The sequence below is a fragment of the Notothenia rossii genome (assembly GCF_949606895.1).
Source record: "Notothenia rossii genome assembly, chromosome: 2".
NCBI lineage: Eukaryota > Metazoa > Chordata > Actinopteri > Perciformes > Nototheniidae > Notothenia > Notothenia rossii.
The window spans coordinates 3,945,658-3,966,726 of NC_136904.1; the positions used below are offsets into that span (position 1 = coordinate 3,945,658).

The 21,069-nt window shown below is 40.9% G+C and overlaps 4 protein-coding genes and 2 long non-coding RNA genes across 12 annotated transcripts in view; 3 read left to right on the forward strand and 3 right to left on the reverse strand.

The window, feature by feature from the left end:
* LOC307028542 (uncharacterized protein) overlaps positions 1-10,439 on the forward strand; it is a 63,195-nt gene extending 52,756 nt beyond the window's left edge. For 3 of the 5 annotated variants that reach the window (XM_079663650.1, XM_079663649.1, XM_079663651.1), the window contains exon 3: positions 626-1,827. In XM_079663650.1, the coding sequence (XP_079519776.1) occupies positions 626-1,690 (1,065 nt within the window). In that variant the 3' untranslated portion in view covers positions 1,691-1,827. Of the gene's footprint in view, positions 1-625; positions 1,828-3,281; positions 4,513-7,302; positions 7,367-7,608; positions 7,683-8,285; positions 8,435-8,958; positions 9,107-9,202; positions 9,265-9,661; positions 9,734-9,837 lie in introns of those variants that run through there. The other 2 variants (XM_079663652.1, XM_079663653.1) reach the window with 2 other exon arrangements.
* LOC307028544 (uncharacterized protein) overlaps positions 1-21,069 on the forward strand; it is a 143,189-nt gene that overhangs the window by 105,302 nt on the left and 16,818 nt on the right. The gene's annotated exons all lie outside the window — the stretch shown is intronic.
* LOC307028545 (uncharacterized protein) overlaps positions 1-21,069 on the reverse strand; it is a 151,682-nt gene that overhangs the window by 32,379 nt on the left and 98,234 nt on the right. The window lies entirely within an intron of this gene.
* Positions 9,957-11,359, reverse strand: LOC307028551. The gene is made up of 3 exons (XR_013805031.1): positions 11,167-11,359; positions 10,440-10,545; positions 9,957-10,084 (listed from the first exon to the last, which is right to left on the reverse strand). It is a non-coding gene; the product is annotated as an uncharacterized lncRNA (long non-coding RNA).
* Positions 19,090-19,721, reverse strand: LOC307028549. Its single transcript, XR_013805028.1, has 2 exons — positions 19,582-19,721; positions 19,090-19,311 (listed from the first exon to the last, which is right to left on the reverse strand). It is a non-coding gene; the product is annotated as an uncharacterized lncRNA (long non-coding RNA).
* LOC307028548 (uncharacterized protein) overlaps positions 20,216-21,069 on the forward strand; it is a 72,193-nt gene continuing 71,339 nt past the window's right edge. Inside the window, exons 1-2 of one of the 2 annotated variants that reach the window (XM_079663669.1) lie at positions 20,216-20,344; positions 20,458-20,523. In XM_079663669.1, the coding sequence (XP_079519795.1) occupies positions 20,491-20,523 (33 nt within the window). In that variant the 5' untranslated portion in view covers positions 20,216-20,344; positions 20,458-20,490. Of the gene's footprint in view, positions 20,345-20,441; positions 20,524-21,069 lie in introns of those variants that run through there. The other variant, XR_013805027.1, reaches the window with a different exon arrangement.

The window sequence follows — 21,069 nt, forward strand, 5'->3', positions numbered from 1 at the left end:
TTATCATATTTTGGATTGCTGAAGCTTTTAGTCTACTACCCCATCATTCAAGGGTGGTTTTCACTATAAGTAATGTTTTTGTTTTGACGGAAACTATAATTTATATTTTTTTTACGATGTTAAATCTGAATTTAATTTAAAATAAAATCATCTATATCGATTATTACACTTCTACATCCAACTCACAGGTGTATCATTCGCTCAAGTGCGCAAGAATTTGAAAATACACAGCTGGGAAAAATCTGCCACTTCCTTACAGAGCCCCTCCTCCAACACACACGAATGCGCACATGACCAATGAGGGCACGAGATAAGTTTGTGAACAGATGGAAGGCTGATAGGCAGGTAGGCCATCCAGTTATTTTAGCCGGGCCGGCTCAGATGATTGGTCGGGCTTTTTACAGTGCCACGGCTTCCACAGAGGAAATGTTTTTATCGATTTTTTTAAAGATATTCATTGCTATCGGGATGTTAAGAGCATTCCATGGAATATAACAAAAAGGGTATCTTGAGCCGGTTTCTCAAACTTACCTACCCCACCTTTAAATGAGTTTTTATTGTGTTAACTCTATGTATTTATGTTTTCTAGTTTGACTTTCTCTCTTTGTCTGTCCTTCTGTTTTAGAAACCGAAAGGAAGAGAGAGACGTCACAGCTGTCAGCAATGTGATGAATCCTTTACAAAATCTGGAAATTTAAAACGCCACATGCTTATTCATACTGGAGAAAAACCGTACAAATGTGAAGAGTGTGGCCAAACGTTCACTCAATCAAGTCATCTCAAAAGACATCAACGTATTCACGCTGGAGGAAAACAATACAGCTGTGAAGATTGTGGGCAAACGTTCACTCAATCAGGTCATCTCAAAAGACATCAACGTATTCACACTGGAGAAAAACCATACAGCTGTGAAGAGTGTGGGAAAACATTCAAAATATCACATGCTCTCAAAACACACCAGCGTGTTCACACTGGAGAAAAACCATACAGCTGTGAAGAGTGTGGGAAAACATTCAAAACATCACATGCTCTCAAAACACACCAGCGTGGTCACACTGGAGAAAAAATATACAGCTGTGAAGAGTGTGGTCAAACATTCTCGACATTGTATTATCTTAAATCACATCGCCGTATTCACACGGGAGAGAAACCGCACAGCTGTGAAAAGTGTAGCAAAACGTTCGCCACATCAGGTTCTCTCATAATCCATCAACGTATTCACACAGGAGAGAAACCGTACAGCTGTGGAGAGTGTGGGCAAACGTTCACTACATCAGGTGTTTTCATAACACATAAACGTATTCACACTGGAGAAAACCCGTACAGCTGTGAAAAGTGTGAGCAAACGTTCACTCAATCAGGTCATCTCAAAATACATCAACGTATTCACACAGGAGAGAAACCGTACAGGTGTGAAGAGTGTGAGCAAACGTTCACTCAATCAGTTCATCTCAAAATACATCAACGTATTCACACAGGAGAAAAACCGTACAGCTGTGAAGAGTGTGGGAAAACGTTCACTCAATCAGGTGCTCTCAAAATACATCAACGTATTCACACTGGAGCCAAACTGTACAGCTGTGAAGAGTGTGGGCTAACGTTCAAAACATCAGGTGCCCTCAAAACACATCAACGTGTTCACACTGGAGAGATACCGTACTGGTGTGAAGAGATGCTGTTTTCTCCCTAACTCAGTGGTTCTCAAACTGTTTCCGTCAGGCCCATCTTAGTATCTAGAAAATATTCCTGATGTCTTCAGTTTTATTCTGTTCTCTTTTGTTTAAATTAACAGAATTTACTAAAATAAAAAAGGCCTTAGAAACAGACTCACATCACTGCATATTTGTTGTGTTATTCAGCACATTATGAACATGTCATTCCCTTGTTTTAGGCCCGCTGACTGTTGGATGAAATGTATAACTCAAACTTTAATTTGAATGAAAAATATACTTTTTAACTCAGTGTGTTTGACCTGGTTTGTTCCCAGTGAAGGACTCCAGCTCACAAAGAGGTACCTGTTAAGCCCTAAGCCTGTTTTTCAGGTCTCAGGCTAAAAAATGACATTCCCAGAACAAATGACTATATCTTCACTTCTAAAAGGGGTAAATTATTAATATTTTTTCTCAAAGCAATGATAAACCTGTGAGTTGGATGTAGAAACGTGTGAATCAATATAGATGTTTTATTTTAAAGTAAATTCAGATTGAACATAGTAAAACAATTTAAATGATAGTGTCTGTCCAAAAATAAAACATTACTTATAGTGAAAACCACCCTTGAATTATGGGATAGTAGAAAAAAAGCTTTAGGAATCCAAACTATAACATATAAGTCCTGTATCAAGATTGATGCAAAAAAAGTTAAATTAGACCTTTTTAGAGAGGTTTAGAAAAAAAGAATCACCTCTGGGGTCATTTGGGTGTATTTGCCATTTTTCTGGAATCCAACGGTCGATTTTGGTGATTGACAGCACTTTTGAACCGTTAGAGCCAATAGAATCGAGGGCGAAGTTCCTAAATCCACCTACACCTTACCATTGAGGAGTGAGAGTGATGCACACGCAGCTTGCCCAAGCCGAAAGATATGTTACGCTCTGAAAACTGAAAACTAGGCTTATTGCCATAACTATGATGATGGATTATCAGTAATCATTTCAAAGTGACACAGAGACATTGGATTAACCTTCAGTAGCGTTTGTATGCGTTTTAATGTCATTGAACACAACTTTTTATCAGAAAACAGTAAAGTTAAGACGTATTTGCCAATTTGGTCCCAAGTTGTATGTAGGGTGACCAGGTCCCAACAAACCAAATGTGGGACAAGGAGTATGTTTCTGTGGGACACCCTCTCAACAGTACCCCCCCCCCCACATAAATTAATACACTGAACAAAAATATAAACGCAACACTTTTGTTTTTGCTCCCATTTTTCATGAGATGAACTCAAAGATCTAAAACATTTTCCATGTACACAAAATAACAATTTCTCTCAAATATTGTTCACAAATCTGAAAAAATCTGTGAGAGTGAGCACTTCTCCTTTGCCGAGATAATCCATCCCACCTCACAGGTGTGGCATATCAAGATGCTGATTAGACAGCACAGGTGTGCCTTAGGCTAGCCACAATAACAGGCCACTCTGAAACGTGCAGTTTTGCTTTATTGGGGAGGTACTGGGGGGGGTCCGAAAACCAGTCAGTATCTGGTGTGAGGGTTAGGGTAATGTTGTGAATCGATTGGCCCATGGTGGTGGTGGGGTTATGGTAGACGAACAAAGGCCACTCGAATGAATGTTGAAAGACCTAAGCCATACTGCCCTTACTGTAACGTTAGAGACCATTTCCTTGGTTCATGCACAGAATTCAAAGGACTCTACAAAATAAACATTTAAAAATGGATCAAAGAGAAAGGCTAAATTCGGAAGAATCCATAAAATGGACTGTGAAGCTGACAATTGAGCGGCCCGACCAAGCAAGGAGGCAGAGGCAGAACGTCCAAAATTATAACCCGGTGTGGGCATTTATTAAAATCATGTGCACATAGTTCACAACCTCAATCCTGCTGTTCTCCCTGAACACATCCTGCAGCCACAAGGATCTCACACACAGCCTCTTAACAGACAGGAAACACAGAGCCTAAATCCCCACATGTGCAATCAAGCCAACAAGACACAGGTGGGGGGGGGAGGAGACAACACAGGGCACCAGGTGAACATAATCAGGAGCAACAGACAAAACGAGAGGACAAACACTTTTCAAACACAAACATATAACTGAACAGAATTACGAACATACAAACCCAACTAAACACAGTCAGCACTTGTACAATTAATGCCACTTAACGCTAGATTTCTACACCCTCATATATTATTTGCACCCGGATTATTCTTAACCGCTGTCATTCTACACCATAAGCACTTTCGGCGCTCTCGCTAACTCCCCTATCAAGCGGAGCCGAGGACCCGACCAGCACCTGCCAGACGACATTTCAATTAATACAGTTTAATCCTTTAATAAATACTATACAATAATTAGTATCAATTAAATAAAATGTGCAAATATGCCATGCCAAACGGTACTGTGCAATCACGCTAATAAAGGGCAAACTGTTCACTAAAGTGCTGAGTTACAAGGCCCCGAAGCCGTGAGTCCACAGTGACGAAGTTACCTTCGTCACTGTGGACAAATGCAGCTTAAAGAGGCCATGTAATTTATGCAAGGGCATTCACTTGACTATTCTCCATGACTTTAATTCAAACAAATCAGCTACAGTGATGTACACATCCCCCTCCTCAGAGCTTCTCTACATGGACAAACCTAACCGCTCCCATAAAGTCATGTTGAAAATCATCAATATACTTCTCCACAACGGGGAAAGGACCCTCCTAACTCATGCAGTCCTTGATGATGGTGCTGATCGATCCATCCTGCTCCCCTTTGCTGTCCAGTGTTTGGGTCTCTCAACACAGCCTGAAACAATCTCATTACGCACAGTGCGGCAGGATATAGTGCAAGTAAGTGGAGCAACTGTTTCCTTTGGAATTTCCCCTATTGACCAGCCAACTGTAAGGAATGTCATCAACGGAGCATTCACTGCTGAGAATCTCGGCCTTTCAGAGCACACTTACCCTGTAAAACAGTTACAAGAACAGTTTCACCATGTTAGCAAGGGAAAAACGGCCATGCTTTTTAATGTCAATGCTGTTTTTGCTAACGGCTTAGCATGGTTAGCAGTCCGGTGTGTCAGCTTTAGGGCATGTACTGTATATGCGTGTTCGTCATTCTAGGTGATAAAGATAGGCTATATATGCTCTAGTTACCAGAAGCACATGGCTAATTATTATGCAGCACATGGCTAATTGTTATGCAGACTGACATCAGACTTTCTATGGGATTAGTTTTGTATCATAAAGATAAAGCAACACTTTCTCAGAATAAAGCAAAACTATGAGTTTAAAAGAAAAAAAAACTAAGTCAAGCAAAATAAAATACATTTCTAAAATAAAACTAAGTTGCAAACAAATCATTTGTGTAATCATGTAAACTATAAGTCTTTTTTCTTTGTTTTAACATAGGTTCTTCTTTCTCAATGATCAGACTTTTGCTCTCGCTGCAGCTCTTCTCGTTTAGGCTCCCTCATTTTTTGTTTGAGATTTTGACACAAACATCCCAGGTGGGCGGGACTTTCAGGGGTGTGTCCCCATTGGCTACTCAGTTTTTGAGTGACAGCCCACTACACCACAGATCATACAGTGCAACTCATGCAGCAAACTCGGGCCGAGTCCGAGTCCACTCGGCCACGTTAGTGTTGGTGTCTCCTGGGGAGTTTCATGAACATATCGGACTCATCTTATGGATTGCTGTGCATTATACTTGTGTTGTGAAGTTTATACTTTATTCCAACTTTAAATATTTTAATACCTGAACACACTGCTGCTGTTAAATTATTTCCCAATTTGGGATTGATAAAGTGCCTTTCTATTTATTTTATAGATTAAAAAAACACATCTATGTATTTCCAAGCTAAAGGTGATACACAATATAAACCGTATACTATTATTTTTCAAAGACATTTCAAAAGTATATATTGCTATGTTTAGGACAAACAATTAAAGACTGCTTTAATTTAACAAATTCTGCAATATAAAAGTGGCAGATTTGCTTTATGAAACAGACCAGACCTAGGCTGCATACCAACACAATTAGGAACATGCTCACATCTTACTATGTTGGTCTGAAGAGCTGAAGCATTCATACACAATGGATAAAAACTGTTGTCTCATTCTATATCCTGTGAGAAAATGATATACATTTAGCATTACAAATTCGACATACTATTCCTAACCTGAGGAAGATATGAATAATCAACAGATTTGAATGGAATCTCTAACATTTTCATGTAGAATAAAGACAAAAGAGTGATTATACAAATTACATTTATTGAAATTTGAACCAGAAGATGAAGTCTCAAAGAATGTTTTAAATAAAAGGACATAAAAACGTCCTCCGTGCTGTCCCCTCAGAGGAAGTGGGAACACGGGATAAGACCTCTGGATGCCACGCTGTCTCAATGATCCACCCTGTTATGAGAGGAAAATAAATGTTTTAGGAAATTAAAAATATGAAGTTAACAAATAAAACACAGCTCAGGGGCAGTCATGGACGGTAGTTTTTCCTACAAAGTTAACTCAGCCTCCATTGATTTTCATATCAAATTAGCGTGTTAATAAAATAAGCTGTCATGGCTTATACTTGCATATCCAAACAGAATCATGAAAGCCTGTTGGTAGAGTCAGGCACACAAGTCAGTTTGAGTGTGTGAGCCGGTGTCTGAACGATCACTCACTGCTAGCTATGTAGCTAACTGTTAGGCTACTTAGCTTGCAATGTTATGGATCTAAAGGTAGCAAAAGCTAACTTTCATAGCACAGCTTTACTTTTCACTTACCACAATAAAGAAACAGACCGTATAGCACAAACAACACAAATGATCAATACTTACATATATTTTCACTTGTAGTTTTATAATAATTGAAATGCTGGTTCTTCTGGGGGTGTTCTATCCACGCAGGCAGCCACCGCACCGCAGCTGCCTGCACTACAATCGCTGGAGGACTGGGCTGTCACTCAAAAACTGAGTAGCCAATGGGGACGCACCCCTGAAAGTCCCGCCTACCTTGGAGGCTTGTGTCAAAATCTCAAACAAAAAATGAGGGAGCGCAAAAGAGAAAGCTGCAGCGAGAGCAAAAGTCTGATCATTGAGAAAGAAGAAACAAGAACTGCAAACAAAAACCTATGTTAAAACAAAGAAAAAAGACTTATAGTTTACATGATTACACAAATGATTTGTTTTATAGTTTTATTTTTGAAATTTATTTTATTTTGTTTGACTCAGTTTTTTTCTCTTTTAAACTCATAGTTTTGCTTTATTCTGAGAAAGTGTTGCTTTATCTTTATGATACAAAACTAATCCCATAACTTTCCCAGTGCCCCATGTAGCAGTGATTATTATGATAAGGATAGGTATCCTTTGACTTGAGAAGTCGATACTACTTGGTACCAGGTTATTTCTGTAGGTACCCAGCCCTATATATACATGTATATTGAAGAGAGCAATGGTGTCATTTACATTTTCAGATGCAGAAATGTATATTGGCTATTTGTTGCTCTGCTATAAAAAAGATTGGCATCATCCCTCAAAAAAACATAATCTGTTGATCTGTAGAGTATTTACTATTTGTGTTTTATAGAAATACATTTTTGCATTGTATAATTGTTTTTTGTGTTGCTCTTTGTTGCTGCAGATTGAAACGCGAACTCTGTGCGTGTCTGGAGTAGGCGCTTTTACTGTGGGCTCAAATTTATGTGGTGAGAATACAATTGTATTTTGGTTTAACCCTGTCCCACTCGGTTATGTGATTGGCCATTGTGTGATGTGTCACACTTTTTGAAATGCTTTTAAAACAGTTGTGTCACTACTGTTACTTAGACCTTCCCCATTTTATTATTGATTGATGTTTGATATTTCATTTTGACAGCTTGTCTTGCATTTTTGTCAGAATTTTCTCATTAGACATTAATCCTTCTTTGTTTCCCTTTCTCTTTTGCAGTGAATGGTGCTGCAAGTTCGCCAGAATGTTGCTGTGAATGTGGCGCTGTAAGGCCTGCCCCTCAGTTTTACCAAGTAGGTCCCAAATATTAAAACATTATCGAGTGAAACATAGATATTATGGGAATAATAATTGTTTTCCTTGTTCCTGCACAGGAATTTTGGCCTAGAGTTAAAAGAAAAATACCGTGATAACGTCACAAATTAAAATGACTGCAAGTTTTGTGTAGCACAAGTTCTAATTAAACCTCCTTGACAACAGAAACACACAGCACATACTGCTGGTGTTATGTCCCATACTGTTTTTCAGACTAACTGTTTTCCATATGTTGTGTTTACCGAACGCAGCAGTTGTGGTCACCAGATTCGTCACACATTCACAAACATATTAGTCCACATCTCGTATCTACTGTGGCGAATATGATTGTATAAGTTAGCACTACATCAACGCCGCCTAAAAAAACATGTATATTTTGCAAGATCGCATCGAGCTGGATTAGATCTCGGTAGAGCAAAATGCTTTCAGCATTCACACCCAATATTCCATAGAAGAAATCAAATGCTGAGCAAACATGCATAGTGCATACAGTTATGTGATTGGCAGGTTTAAGTTTAATAAAACAAATGTGTCTTTGTCAGTGGGCCGTGTTGTTAAAAAATTGTTTAATTTGGTTTCAGGTTAACGCAGAGTTCAAGCGGATTACAACTATGCCTCTACAGTCAAGGTTCCTGTCACAGCTTGACCTACACTCAGTCTGCTGAGGGTGTTCTCGAAACAATCGTGGCAGCAGGGCAAGAAGTTAAAAGACATGGCTGCCATGATGACAGTAAGAACTTTTTTAATGTGTATGTGTGTGTATAACATTCTACGGTGGCCGGCAGGTGCAAATGCGGAACAACGGGCCAAAACGCATACATTGGCAGGAAACACCTGCAAATAATGAAATGAAAAACAAACAAACCCCGAAAACAAACGCAACAAAAACACGCTGCACGATATGCAAAGTCCAAAGCACATAAAAATCCCAAAACACATACAAAAAAAAAGAAATTGAAGCCGGAGGAAACAAAGTTGATCGAAGTGGAAAAAGTCGATATATAAGAAGGTAAAAGAAGAGTTTGCAAGTCAAGAGACAGCACTGTGCACCTAAAAGTAACTCTTGACATCATATAGATATATTATAGGTGCAGAGAGGAGTTGGTTTATTGTGCCCCAATTGTAAATCCTAATGTGAGAGTTAAAGGACGGTCAACAATATAATGTACCTTGGTCAGTTTGGATTTATCGTGGCATCTATTCTTAATTAAAGTGAATTAATTTTATTTCAGTCAGTCATTTGTGTGTCTGCAGGTGTGGGACATTCCAAGTGTTCCAAAAGTGAGCACTCCACGAATGGACAACAGTTTGCCAGGGTAAAATAAAACATTCTCAACATATTATTTTGTGCCACAAGAAGCAGAATGTTTCTCTCAGGCACCCACAACCAGCGTCTGATCGGGTAAGACTAAAATGTAATTATACCATGTAGGTTTGTATTTGTGAACATGAAATCAATAAATGCCTTTGTGTGCACTTATTTCCTGGGTAAAAATAGGATGGAGCACCAACCCCATTCCAGGAAGAGGTCCAGTCTGCCCCGGGTCAGAACCACTATAGGTAAACGATGTTGACAGTTGCATCGTGACACCGTTGTGTGGTGTGTATCTTTATTTTACATTTGTTTGTTTGTATAGCCTCCAATAACAGTGGGTAACATTGCCAGGAAGCAGAACAATTATACTTTCATACATTTCCAAATGACACCCACAACATCTTAGTAAAGACGATACAAAAAACACCCACAAATATTTTTCAAAGATCAGATATTGTTTCTTGCATCCATTTCAAATGTTTACAAGGATTGTGCAGGAGTATGACTAAAGTGCTGTTGTCAGTTTAGAAGCCAATGTATTGAAAAAAAAACAGGAAGAGGATCGACATCCTTTTGTAAATATGACTGTCATGCATATATTATGTATTTGAAAATAATTATTCAACTGTCTTCTCACTGCAGCAACTACATAAATGTGAATGCACTTATCATTATTGATAGCCAGTCTGAGCCAGAAGACAAAATGGAGCAAAGGTATTAATTGTTACTATTACCACTTAATTTTTCTATTCTATACTGTACATCTTATTACTAGCTTCATCATTTAATATTACAATACATCACTTTCTCTTTCCCAGAACAGAATACCTGACTGCGGCACACATTGTTGCAGAACTCTCTGCAAAAATAACAAACACATCTTGCAGCAGGTTCAATATTAATACAGCCAATGTGCGGGATGGAGCAATCCGCGGCTTCAAAGGTGCCTAATTCGATCCCTCTCATGAGATGTCAGTTAAGTTCACTGATGATGAGGGACAAACTGAGGATGGAGGGGACACCGGTGGTCCCAAGCGTGAGTTCCTGACCCTCCTTATGGAATGCCTGAGAATGTGAAGAAAACATCACGTCAGCAACTGTTTGTGCCCCATGGCGGTGTGACTTTCCCAGCCGCTCACTGTCTCAAAATCTGATTCTAAATGTATAATGTTCTCTATAAAGATAGAACTAATACACAATTATGAATGTATAATATAAGCTTTTTTGTGTATTTAATCATGCATTGGTCTACAATGTAATGATGGCTTCTACATATTTCACATCAACAGACAATGAAAAAATATGTCCTTCATGCTGATAACTAGTGTATGCATCTGCAATTAATATTCTAAACAGAGTAGTGTGTTGAATACTTATTTCTTGCATTTGAAACAGATACAATAAAAAAAATTGAACTTACTGTTGTGTTCAACTTCTGCCAAAAATTGTAAATTTTTGACACAGGAGCCACAGAACACTTGAATTGTCCCCAGATGTTGGCCACAGAAAGGACCAAACATGGCAGCCTGAAAACACATGCATTGATGTAGTAAATCCATTTAATCAAGTCAATCAAAAACAAAGTCTAAATAGTGGGTAGCTAAATAAATAGAAAGATACATCATGTTTACCGTTGAATCTGTGTTTTGTCTCTCTCTCTCCTTGAATGTCTTCTCTATATTTGTTCTTGAGCATGTCTAATGCACACTACTCTCCTGTCATTACGTTGTCCCTCTTCACATGTTGTCACTTCTCTCTCTCTCTCTCTCTCTCTCTCTCTCTCTCTCTCTCTCTCTCTCTCTCTCTCTCTCTCTCTCTCTCTCTCTCTCTATTCAATAGCTTTATTAGCATGACCATAGTTACAGGCAATTGCTAAAGCTCTGTATAGTTGCAACATCTATACACAAATACATACATATAAACAAACTGCTAATAATTCAAATGTCCTTTTTCCGCGGTACTCACTATGGCCCGTGTTATTTGCCTGCACTTGATTTGTCATCTCTTTTAACAATGTTCTTCCCTCACTTTATCTTCTCTTCACGTGAAGCTCTCCTCAGCTGGTGTAGTAGCCTAGTTAGGCACGCTAACGCTAGCTAGCCTATATAAATATGACGCTCTATGTATCAAAACAAAACAAAACTTACCTTCTTATATCTTTCTCCACTTAAATGAACTTTATTTCCTCCCGATTTCCATCACTCTTGTTTGTTCTCTCTAGCCTCATCCCAATACCCCTCCTCGACTCCTCTCTTCCCCTCCTCCGGGAATTGACCCGGAAATCGACCAAGACACGCCATTTTGAAGGACGTCCCAATAGCTGAAATGCACACGGGCCCTTTCTCATTTCTCAACTCCCCTCCTCGACTCCTATCCTCGAGACTTAGTCCCGCCCACAGGAGATGCGAGCAGAGGAGCCGAGGAGAGAGGAGGGGAAGCAGTAGGCGGTTAGAGAAATGAGAACTCCTCTCCTCTGAGCGGTCATTTTAAAGAGACGTCCATTAAAAATGACAGGAGGCACAGCAGCCCTCTTTCTGATGGACAGATGTGTTCATGACGACTTATATTTACTTTTAATTCATTCACAGTGCGGTATAATGAGACAATAACAGGCTACAGATCCGGACACACACACACATATATGTATATATTTTATATAAATATATACAATTTCAGAATCAAACAGAGCACTCTCATAATAACGTAACACTATCAGAGACTGGATATATCCCCCCCCCCCCCCCTCTCTGGTCGCTACAATGGGGAATTGAAATTACGGGCCAAACGTTTTATTTAGTTATATTACAAGTATTAAAAGTAAGCATACCAACTGAGACCCGTCTGTCCGCCGCATCAACGCACTGTACAACACACACACACACTTTACCACGCACACACCTACACACTGTACCACACGCACCTACAGCTCCTAAAGCATAATCAGGCTACAGCCGTTGTGTATTTTATTATGTGAAGCACTAAATGGTTTCAGAAAAATATCGACTCTTTGTTTGAAGATATCTACTAAACTAAAGCAAATAAAGAGAGTAGGTCCGTACTGAGTGATATATATTTATGGGCTTAAATATGTCTTTGTGTGAACATAAAAATAATTTGTGTGTAAATATGTGATTTGTAAATGTAAAACACCATCCACAAATACATTTAAAAGATTTGCAAACTCACAAATAAATGTGCAAGTGTAAGACGGATCTGCAAATACGCAAAATATTTTCACAAATAAAAAAAAGATCTGTGAATATCTCTTTAACATTTACAACTTTCGATCAGGCATTTGTGAATCCATTTTGTATTTGTCGACCAAAAATGCACTTGCGGATCTCAAATCTCTGCTCGCGGATCTCACATTTCTGCTTGTGGATCGTCTTTTTACACACACGGAATTTTGAGACATATTTTCCACCGGTCTCGGCTAAAATCTACTCGTGTCACTCGGTTATTTTCGGAAACCACGTGATGGCCCGCTGATGACGACATTTCCGCATGATTTCAAAGTAAGAGCATGATGGTTTGTTTAATACTCGGTTTTTTATTATAATGAACAGCGGAACGTTAAATGCATTCTTTATCACCATCATCATCATCATCATCATCATCATCATCATCATCATCATCATCATCATCATCATCATCATCATCATCATCATGTTATATAGTGATACAGTTAGTTTGTGTTAGTTTATTGGTTCAACACAGCATATATCGAGCACTTTCGTTGATGTTGAAGTACAGGCTATACGCCACTTTCGGGTCCCGGGGGAGCAGCTGGCAGCGAAGCAGCCCAGATAAAACTATTTCTTCATTGTTTGTTGTCTATCTACCTATCTGTCCGTCTGTCCGTCTGCCCGCCCGCCCGCCTGCCTGCCTGCCTGCCTACGTAATAGTTGTTTTGTTTGGAAAGGTTTTGTCATTGTATTGCTCTTTACCGGCACCTGCAGAGTACATGACTTTACATTGTAAATATGATATCAATCCTATAATATTTGTTTCTAGCATATATCATTTGCAAGTGTTTAAAACAAATGTGGGATACTGATTTCATAAAAAGAAAGACATTCATGATTGTCATATTTTATTATGTAGGATACAGGACTGGACTGTATAGTCAAGTCAACTTACTTGATTTATTAGTATTTCCATTTGATAGATTAAGAGGGAATTATTCTTACTTTTTACTCCACTTAATTTAATTTTATGATTAAATGGTTTTGCTTGTATCATCCTTTGCAAATACATAGTCACAATGCTGGAAACAGGGCTGTTTCTCTGACAAACGTAGATAATACCATAAACCATAAACATCTACATGAGTGAAATGACACATACACATTAATGCAGCTATATAATCAAAACACATACAGAGAACCTTTAAAAACATGAGTACTGCAAATGTAAGTCCATTTTGCTCATAGTACTTACATACGTACCTTTACTTAAGTAAGACTATAAAGGCAATACTTTGTCTGCTACTGGTAGTCCATGGATCGATTGCTCTTCATTTCCAGTCGTAAAGAGAACCAACCGTAATGTGTTACGGTTGTGTGTAAAAGTAGATGTCGTTTCCAAATGAATCTGATGGTAACATTAGGTCAATATTAGCATTAAGGTGTTCCATCTGTTGATCTCTCAGAGGACTCCGGGTGACATGAACAACTAACCCGGACAACAATGCCTAATTCTGGATACCGCTTGGTGAAAGGGGCTCTTCTCACACAAGGACACAGAGTACAGTGGGATAGGGTCAGGGCATCAATGCGCCGTGTAGACACTCTTGCTGTTTTGTCAAGACTAACATGTTTGGGTTGTGTGGTAAGATGCACATATTCTGTACCGTGTCCCAAATATCTGGTGCACATAGATACCAACCATAAACTTATACGGTAGTTCTAAGTGATTATTTATAGAAATTCAATGTTGTGTTTATTTGCCATTGCTATGGTCAGGATATGTTTTTGTAAGTAATATTCGGATTTATTTAAACATATACATATGTTTCAATTGTTTTTTTCTTTTTACAGTTACAACATTGTCATTTTTGGAGGCATTGATGGCTTTTCCAGAAAGGTGTGTTACAATACTTAAAAATCCATAGACACACAGCACACATACACACAGCCCCAAACACACACACAGCCCCAAACACACACACAGCCCCAAACACACACACAGCCCCAAACACACACACAAACACACACACACACACACACACACACACACACACACACACACACACACACACACACACACACACACACACACACACACACACACACACACACACACACACACACACACACACACACACACACACACACACATTATAAATGCTAATGTTTTTATCCAGTTAACAGCAAATCCACATATTATGTACTACACCAAACCTCTCCGACTTCAATAATCTGACCGCTATTAGTATTCCTTTCAGCTTTAGAAATAAATAAATGAATTGATTGTGTCTCCCTGATATAGATCATGTACCTTGGAGTCTGTCATTTGAAGTACTCATTATGCTTTTAAAGGTTCTCTGTATGTGTTTTGATTATATAGCTGCATTAATGTGTATGTGTCATTTCCCTAATGTAGATGTTTATGGTTAATATTGACGAAACTTTGTAGTGCTTTTTATACTGTTGGCTAGTTTAATATACACCAATGCATTATATTCTCATAAGTGATTATCTACGTTTGTCAGAGAAGCAGCCCTGTTTCCAGCATTGTGACGATGTATATGCAAAGGATGACAAGTAGGCAGGCAGGGCGGCAGGCAGACAGACAGACAGACAGACAGACAGACAGACAGACAGACAGACAGACAGACAGGTAGACAGACAGGTAGATAGACGGACAGATAGATAGATAGATAGATGGAGAGATATATGGATATCATATATAGATAGATACTTCATCCATCCATCCATCCATCTATCTTCTCCCGCTTATCCGTGGTCGGGTCGCGGGGGTAGCAGTTCCAGCAGAGAGCCCCAAACGTTCTTTTCCCTGGCCACATCAACCAGCTCTGACTGGGGGATCCCAAGGCGCTCCCAGGCCAGCGAAGAGATATAATCCCTCCACCTGGTCCTAGGTCTACCCCTTGTTCTCTTCCCAGCTGGACGTGCCTGGAACACCTCCCTAGGAGGCGCCCAGGTGGCATCCTAACTAGGTGCCCGAACCACCTCAACTGGCTCCTTTCGACGCGAAGGAGGAGCGGTTCAACTCCGAGTCCCTCCAGGATGACTGAACTTCTCACCTTATCCCTAAGGGAGACGCCAGCCACCCTGCAGAGAAAACCCATCTCGGCCGCTTGTACCCGCGATCTCGTTCTTTCGGTTATGACCCATCCTTCATGACCATAGGTGAGGGTAGGAAGGACAATGGCCCGGTAGACAGAGAGCTTTGCCTTCTGGCTCAGCTCTCTTTTCGTCACAACGGTGCGGTAAAGCGCCCGCAGTACCGCTCCCGCTGCTCCGATTCTCCGACCCATCTCACGCTCCATTGTTCCCTCACTCGAGAACAAGACCCCGAGATACTTGAACTCCTTTACTTGGGGTAAGGACTCATTCCCTACTTGGAGTGGACAGTCCATCGGTTTCCTGCTGAGAACCATGGCCTCAGATTTGGAGGTGCTGATCCTCATCCCAGCCGCTTTACACTCGGTTGCGAAGCGATCCAGTGAGTGCTGAAGGTCGCAGACCGATGAAGCCATTAGAACCACATCGTCTGCAAAAAGCAGTGGTGCAATCCTTAGTCCACCGAACTGCAGACCCCCTCCCCCACGACTACGCCTCAAAATCCGATCCATGTATATTACGAACAGGATTGGCGACAAAGCGCGGCCCTGGCGGAGGCGAACCCTCGCCGGAAATGGGTCCAACTTACTGCCGAGGACCCGGACACAGCTCTCGCTTTGGGAGTACAGAGATTGGATGGCCCTGAGTAGAGACCCCCTCACCCCATACTTCCGCAGCACCTCCCACAGTAACTCCCTGGGAACTCGGTCATACCCCTTCTCCAAGTCTACAAAACACATGTAGACTGGATAAGCGTACTCCCAGGCCCCCTCCAGGATTCTACGATGAATATTATAACATTTAATGTAGCCTTAAGGCCGACCTAAATACGGTGCTTTTCTACAGATTACCTTACCACTGCACTGGTAAGGTAAAACTAGGCCGATTAATAAGATGTGAAGTGCTTTGTAACTTTGACCCGCTTGACTGAATAGACAACAAACAATGAAGAAAGAGTTTTATCTGGGCTGCTTCGCTGCCAGCTGCTCCCCCGGGACCCGAAAGTGGCACAGAGCCTGTACTTCAACATCAACGAAAGAGCTCGATTTATGCTGTGTTGAACCAATAAACTAACTATCTATGCCCATACATATTATGCACACTGCTCTGCTTTCTGCACGGACTTCACAGTTGTTCTCACTGTAAACATCGCGTTGTGATGAAAGCAGTTAATGAAATAATATCCAGGGGATGCATGCAGAGCTGTCATTGGCTGAGATAAGTCCGGCCGTGCGTCACAACTCTTTGAAACCTCTCTGTTCCCGGAAATGTATCCACGAAGGAGCCGTGGAGGACCGTGGAGGACCCATCAGTTTATCCTCGGTTATACCTCCTCGATGCTCGATCCTCGGTCCTCGAAGTGCATTTAGAGGAAAAGAGATGTCCTTCAACATGGCGCGCTGAAATTCATTTCCGGGTCACTACCGGAGGACCGAGGAGTCGAGGTGTCAAGGAGGGGGATTTGATTAAATGAGAAAGGGCCACAGAGGAGTCGAGGAGGAGGGGTGAGGGAGGAGGAGGGGTGCAGGAGGAGACGAAAGGGAGGATACACGCGAGCAGACTACGCGGAAGTGTTTTCACTACTCGCGTATAAAAGCCCCGTCCCCACCTTCACAGCTGGTCCATTTCAACAGAGGAAAACCGACAACTGGAAGATGAGTGGAAATGCGTCACATAAATCTATAAGTGCTCACAGCTCCGTGGGAATTATTATGTGCAATTCATTTCTAAAAGGCTTTCACATTACTATAATTATATTTTTATTTAAATAGGCTACATTTTACACCAAAACGGAACACAAAAGCAGGACCAAATTGACATTGAATTCCTTGACTAACAAGAGAAAGATTCATTCATTTAAATAAATATTTAACAACAAATGGGCCGGTTCTAAGGGGTTATTCAGTTAAGCCCGATGAGAGGGGATAAAGCTGTGCATGTCATCATTAACAGACGTCGTTTAAGAGTGACGTTTGAGTGAACGACGACATCCCAATTAATACCTGAGGACTCCTCTGTCCTCGCGTCACCTCCTCATGTCTCTCGCTCGCATCTTACGGAGGCGGAGCTAAGATGCAAGGAAGGGACGCGAGTCACTTGTAACTCTGTCTTTGTGTGAGAAAAGAAAAAGGGGAATTATTCTATCAATGTCTAATGTGGTAAATAAGCTTAATTGTTGTTGAAAATCTAAATGTGTTTTGTTTTTTTAAATCAAAAAATCTCTCTCTCTATCGGGGGCGGGGAAACACAGCTGCGCATGCTCTGACAGCAAGGCATTACTGGTAATCTGTGGCCGTTTCTCCATGTCGACCTGCTGCAGAGCCACTGGGCCTTTCTCATTTCACTAATTTCCCCTCTTCCACTCCTATCCTCGACTCCCATCCTTGTGTCTTAGTCCCGCCCACAGGAGATGCGAGCGGAGGAGCCGAGGAGAGATAACGAGCTGTGAGCAGCCTCGGATTGGCCATCGGGAGATTCGGGACTTTTCCCGGTGGGCCGCTGCCTTTGGTGGGACGCTGGCTCTGACATAGGTGGGCCTTGGACTTTCACAGCGCCGCTGCGCCGGTACCGCACCCGCCGCCGCAAACACCCGCCGTTACGAGGCTCCGGCGGATCCGGCGCTGTGAAAGTCCACCGCCGTTGCGAGTCTCCGGCTGTAACAGTCCACTAACGCCCGCAAGGACCCAGGTTCGATTCCAGCCTGAGGTAAAAAAAAAAAAAAAAACTCCTGTTCATCGCGTCCATTTGCGACCCACCTATCACATCTCTGCGCCCCACCAGTGGGGCGCGCCCCACACTTTGAGAAACGCTGGTAAAACACGTTTTGCGTTATCTCAGGGGTACTGCAGACAAACAGCTTTGTTTCAAAAAGAGCAGCGAGAAACTAGGACTACAGGCTTATGGTGACGCTGATTGGGCTGCAGATAAAACAGATAGATGACAGGGTATTGTGTGAGCATGAGTAAGGAGGACAGCTAGTCTCTTGGAAAACCAAGAAACAGCCTACAGTAGCGCTTTCCACATGTGAAGCTGAGTATATGGCTCTATAGCTCTAACAAAAGAGGAGTGTATTTAATTGGAGCAGCTACTGGAAGGGATAGACACATACGTGTATAAGAAAACAGTTGTAAACGAGGACAATCGGGGGACAATAGCCTTTGCTAAAAATCCTGTGTGTAAACAAAGGTGTAAACACGTGGATATTAAGTACCACTTCATAAGGTCCACCATAAGGCAGGGAAAGATGACACTGGTTTATTGTCCTACAGACGAAATGGTTGCAGATGTGATGACCAAGCCTGTTTCCCAACTGAAGCTGAGGAAATTTGAAGGGATCATGTTTGGTGTTTAAAATGTGTTGAAAAAGTTCTCATTTAAATCATTTGTACCATGTTTTTGTTTTGTTTATGAGATATGAACAGGTAAACAGTAAGCACATAATTCATAAGTGGGAGTGTTGAGATAACATACAGACACGTATAGTGTATGTATGACTCCATGTATTACTGTGTACCACATTGTCTATGGAAGTAGCTGCGACTACTAACTATGTTCATTGGTTAGCGCTGTACCACGTGATTGATGATGTCACGCTCTTTCTCTCTCTGTCCTCAAGCCTCTTGAGATGTGTGCCTATAATAAATAACGCCGTGATGAATGGCTAAACTTGAACTGCTGAGAATTATTCACCTTTCTGCTGCAGGAGACAAAAGGTATAAATCTGCTAACAGATGAAAATAGAATATTAAATTAAAATAGTGATTGTTAAACACATTTTTTATTTCATTTACTGAGGTTTTAACCATTATTTACAACATGTGTACATAAGCAGTGGAATAATAGGATATCTCTAGGTCATTAAACTTTAATTGTATTAATACAAAAAATAGGTAATAGAAAATGTTTAATTGTGTATTTCAGCAGAGCGGGGGTCACGGTGCTGATGGACCTGGAGGTGCTGACCTGGTGTCAGTGGGACATTATCTGGTCAGGTTTTAGGGGAAGAAGGAGAATATAAACAGTTATGATCACAGCTATTAAGATTAGAACACTAATATTGTTAAGAATCAATCTATACAACATACTTTTGTTCATTTAAAAAACATATTGTTGTATTAGTAAAGAAAAATTAAGACTTATTTTAAATATGAAATAGCCTAATATGATTAAATTACATCAACTATATATAATGTACTTGTTAAATTACTCATGTAACATTACTGGGGGCCAAAGGAACAGCTTCATCTTATTTACCTGGCAATGCTCCTCTTTATTTCATCGCCAACGGTGATCTCCAAAACATGTAAAAGTAAAACTAAAGTTTCTGGATCCTTTTCAGCTGAGTTAGCTTGTAAGCTAATTTGCTAGCAGGCTGCTGGAGCAGTGCAACCGAACAGCGCTTATCACGTGACGTAAATACGAAACGCTCCGTAGGTTAGACCGTCTCATTTCGTAGGCCGCTCGGTCTATAAGGTGTGATTTGTGCCCCGGTCTACGTGGACTGGGTCCTTCGTGGACCGCGTAGGCTGCGTACTCCGAAGGGTGCAGCCCCTGAATTGGATTGAGAAACGGCGAAACGGCCTGTGACCTTTTTGCTCTCGAGAATGTCCGGCCATTTTGTCCTCATACGCCAATCAGAAGCTCTCAAAGGAAAGAACGACGCCTCCGACGCTGTATCCCGTTCTTATTAAACATCCATGGTCCGGGTCCTCAGAAGCTACACGTTGCTAACAGACATTGATGCCGTTTTTATACCGAATGTAATGTGTTTAAGAGACTTTTAAAACACATACAAAGAGTTAGTTTATCCTTGTAGAGTGATTTATCCGTGCTTTTATCCGTTAAACCGTGTGTTGGTTGCCTCCCGTTCTTTGTTTGTAGCATTTTATACCACGTTGCTAATCGGTAAACATAAGTAAAGGCATTAAAGGGAGATAAGTGTGTTTTTAACGGAAGTGTTTTATCAAGGAGAAGAAAGACTGAAGAACCAGGACGAAGAGGAGAGACAGAGAGAGAGGTAACGTGTGTGTGTGAACCTAAGAAATTGCTGTAGATGTGTTTTTGTTATCTCTGTCGGTTGTATTGAGTTATCTTGTTTTGTGTCAGCTGTAGTTGTGTTGATTATTTCAGAGACACAGCCGGAGAAGGAGCACTCAGAGCAGCATGAAGGAGGACAAAAAGACCCCTGGAGCTCAGGTCAGTGTGCACTTCATCACAATATATTCCTAACACTGTTATCCCCAAATGAAAGATCACAAACTGTTTAGAAATTACAAAATTAATGCACAATATGGTTAGAACATTACTGTACTTACTGTGGTTAGAACATTGTTGTATCAGAGGTCGGAGTATCTGATCGGAAAACATAAGTAAAGGCATTAAAGGGAGATTAGTGTGTTTTAACGGAAGCGTTTTATCAAGGAGAAGAAAGACTGAAGAACCTGTGTGTGTGTGTGTGTGTGTGTGTGTGTGTGTGTGTGTGTGTGTGTGTGTGTGTGTGTGTGTGTGTGTGTGTGTGTGTGTGTGTGTGTGTGTGTGTGTGTGTGTGTGTGTGTGTGTGTGTGTGTGTGTGTGTGTGTGTGTGTGTGTGTGTGTGTGTGTGTGTGTGTGTGTGTGTGTGTGTGTGTGTGTGTGTGTGTGTGTGGTTCGTTCGGGTGCAATCCGACAGCATTTAGCACTAAATTAAGATTAGACAAACTTCTTTCATTTGGGAACACCCACATATACCTATGCAGTGTTTCC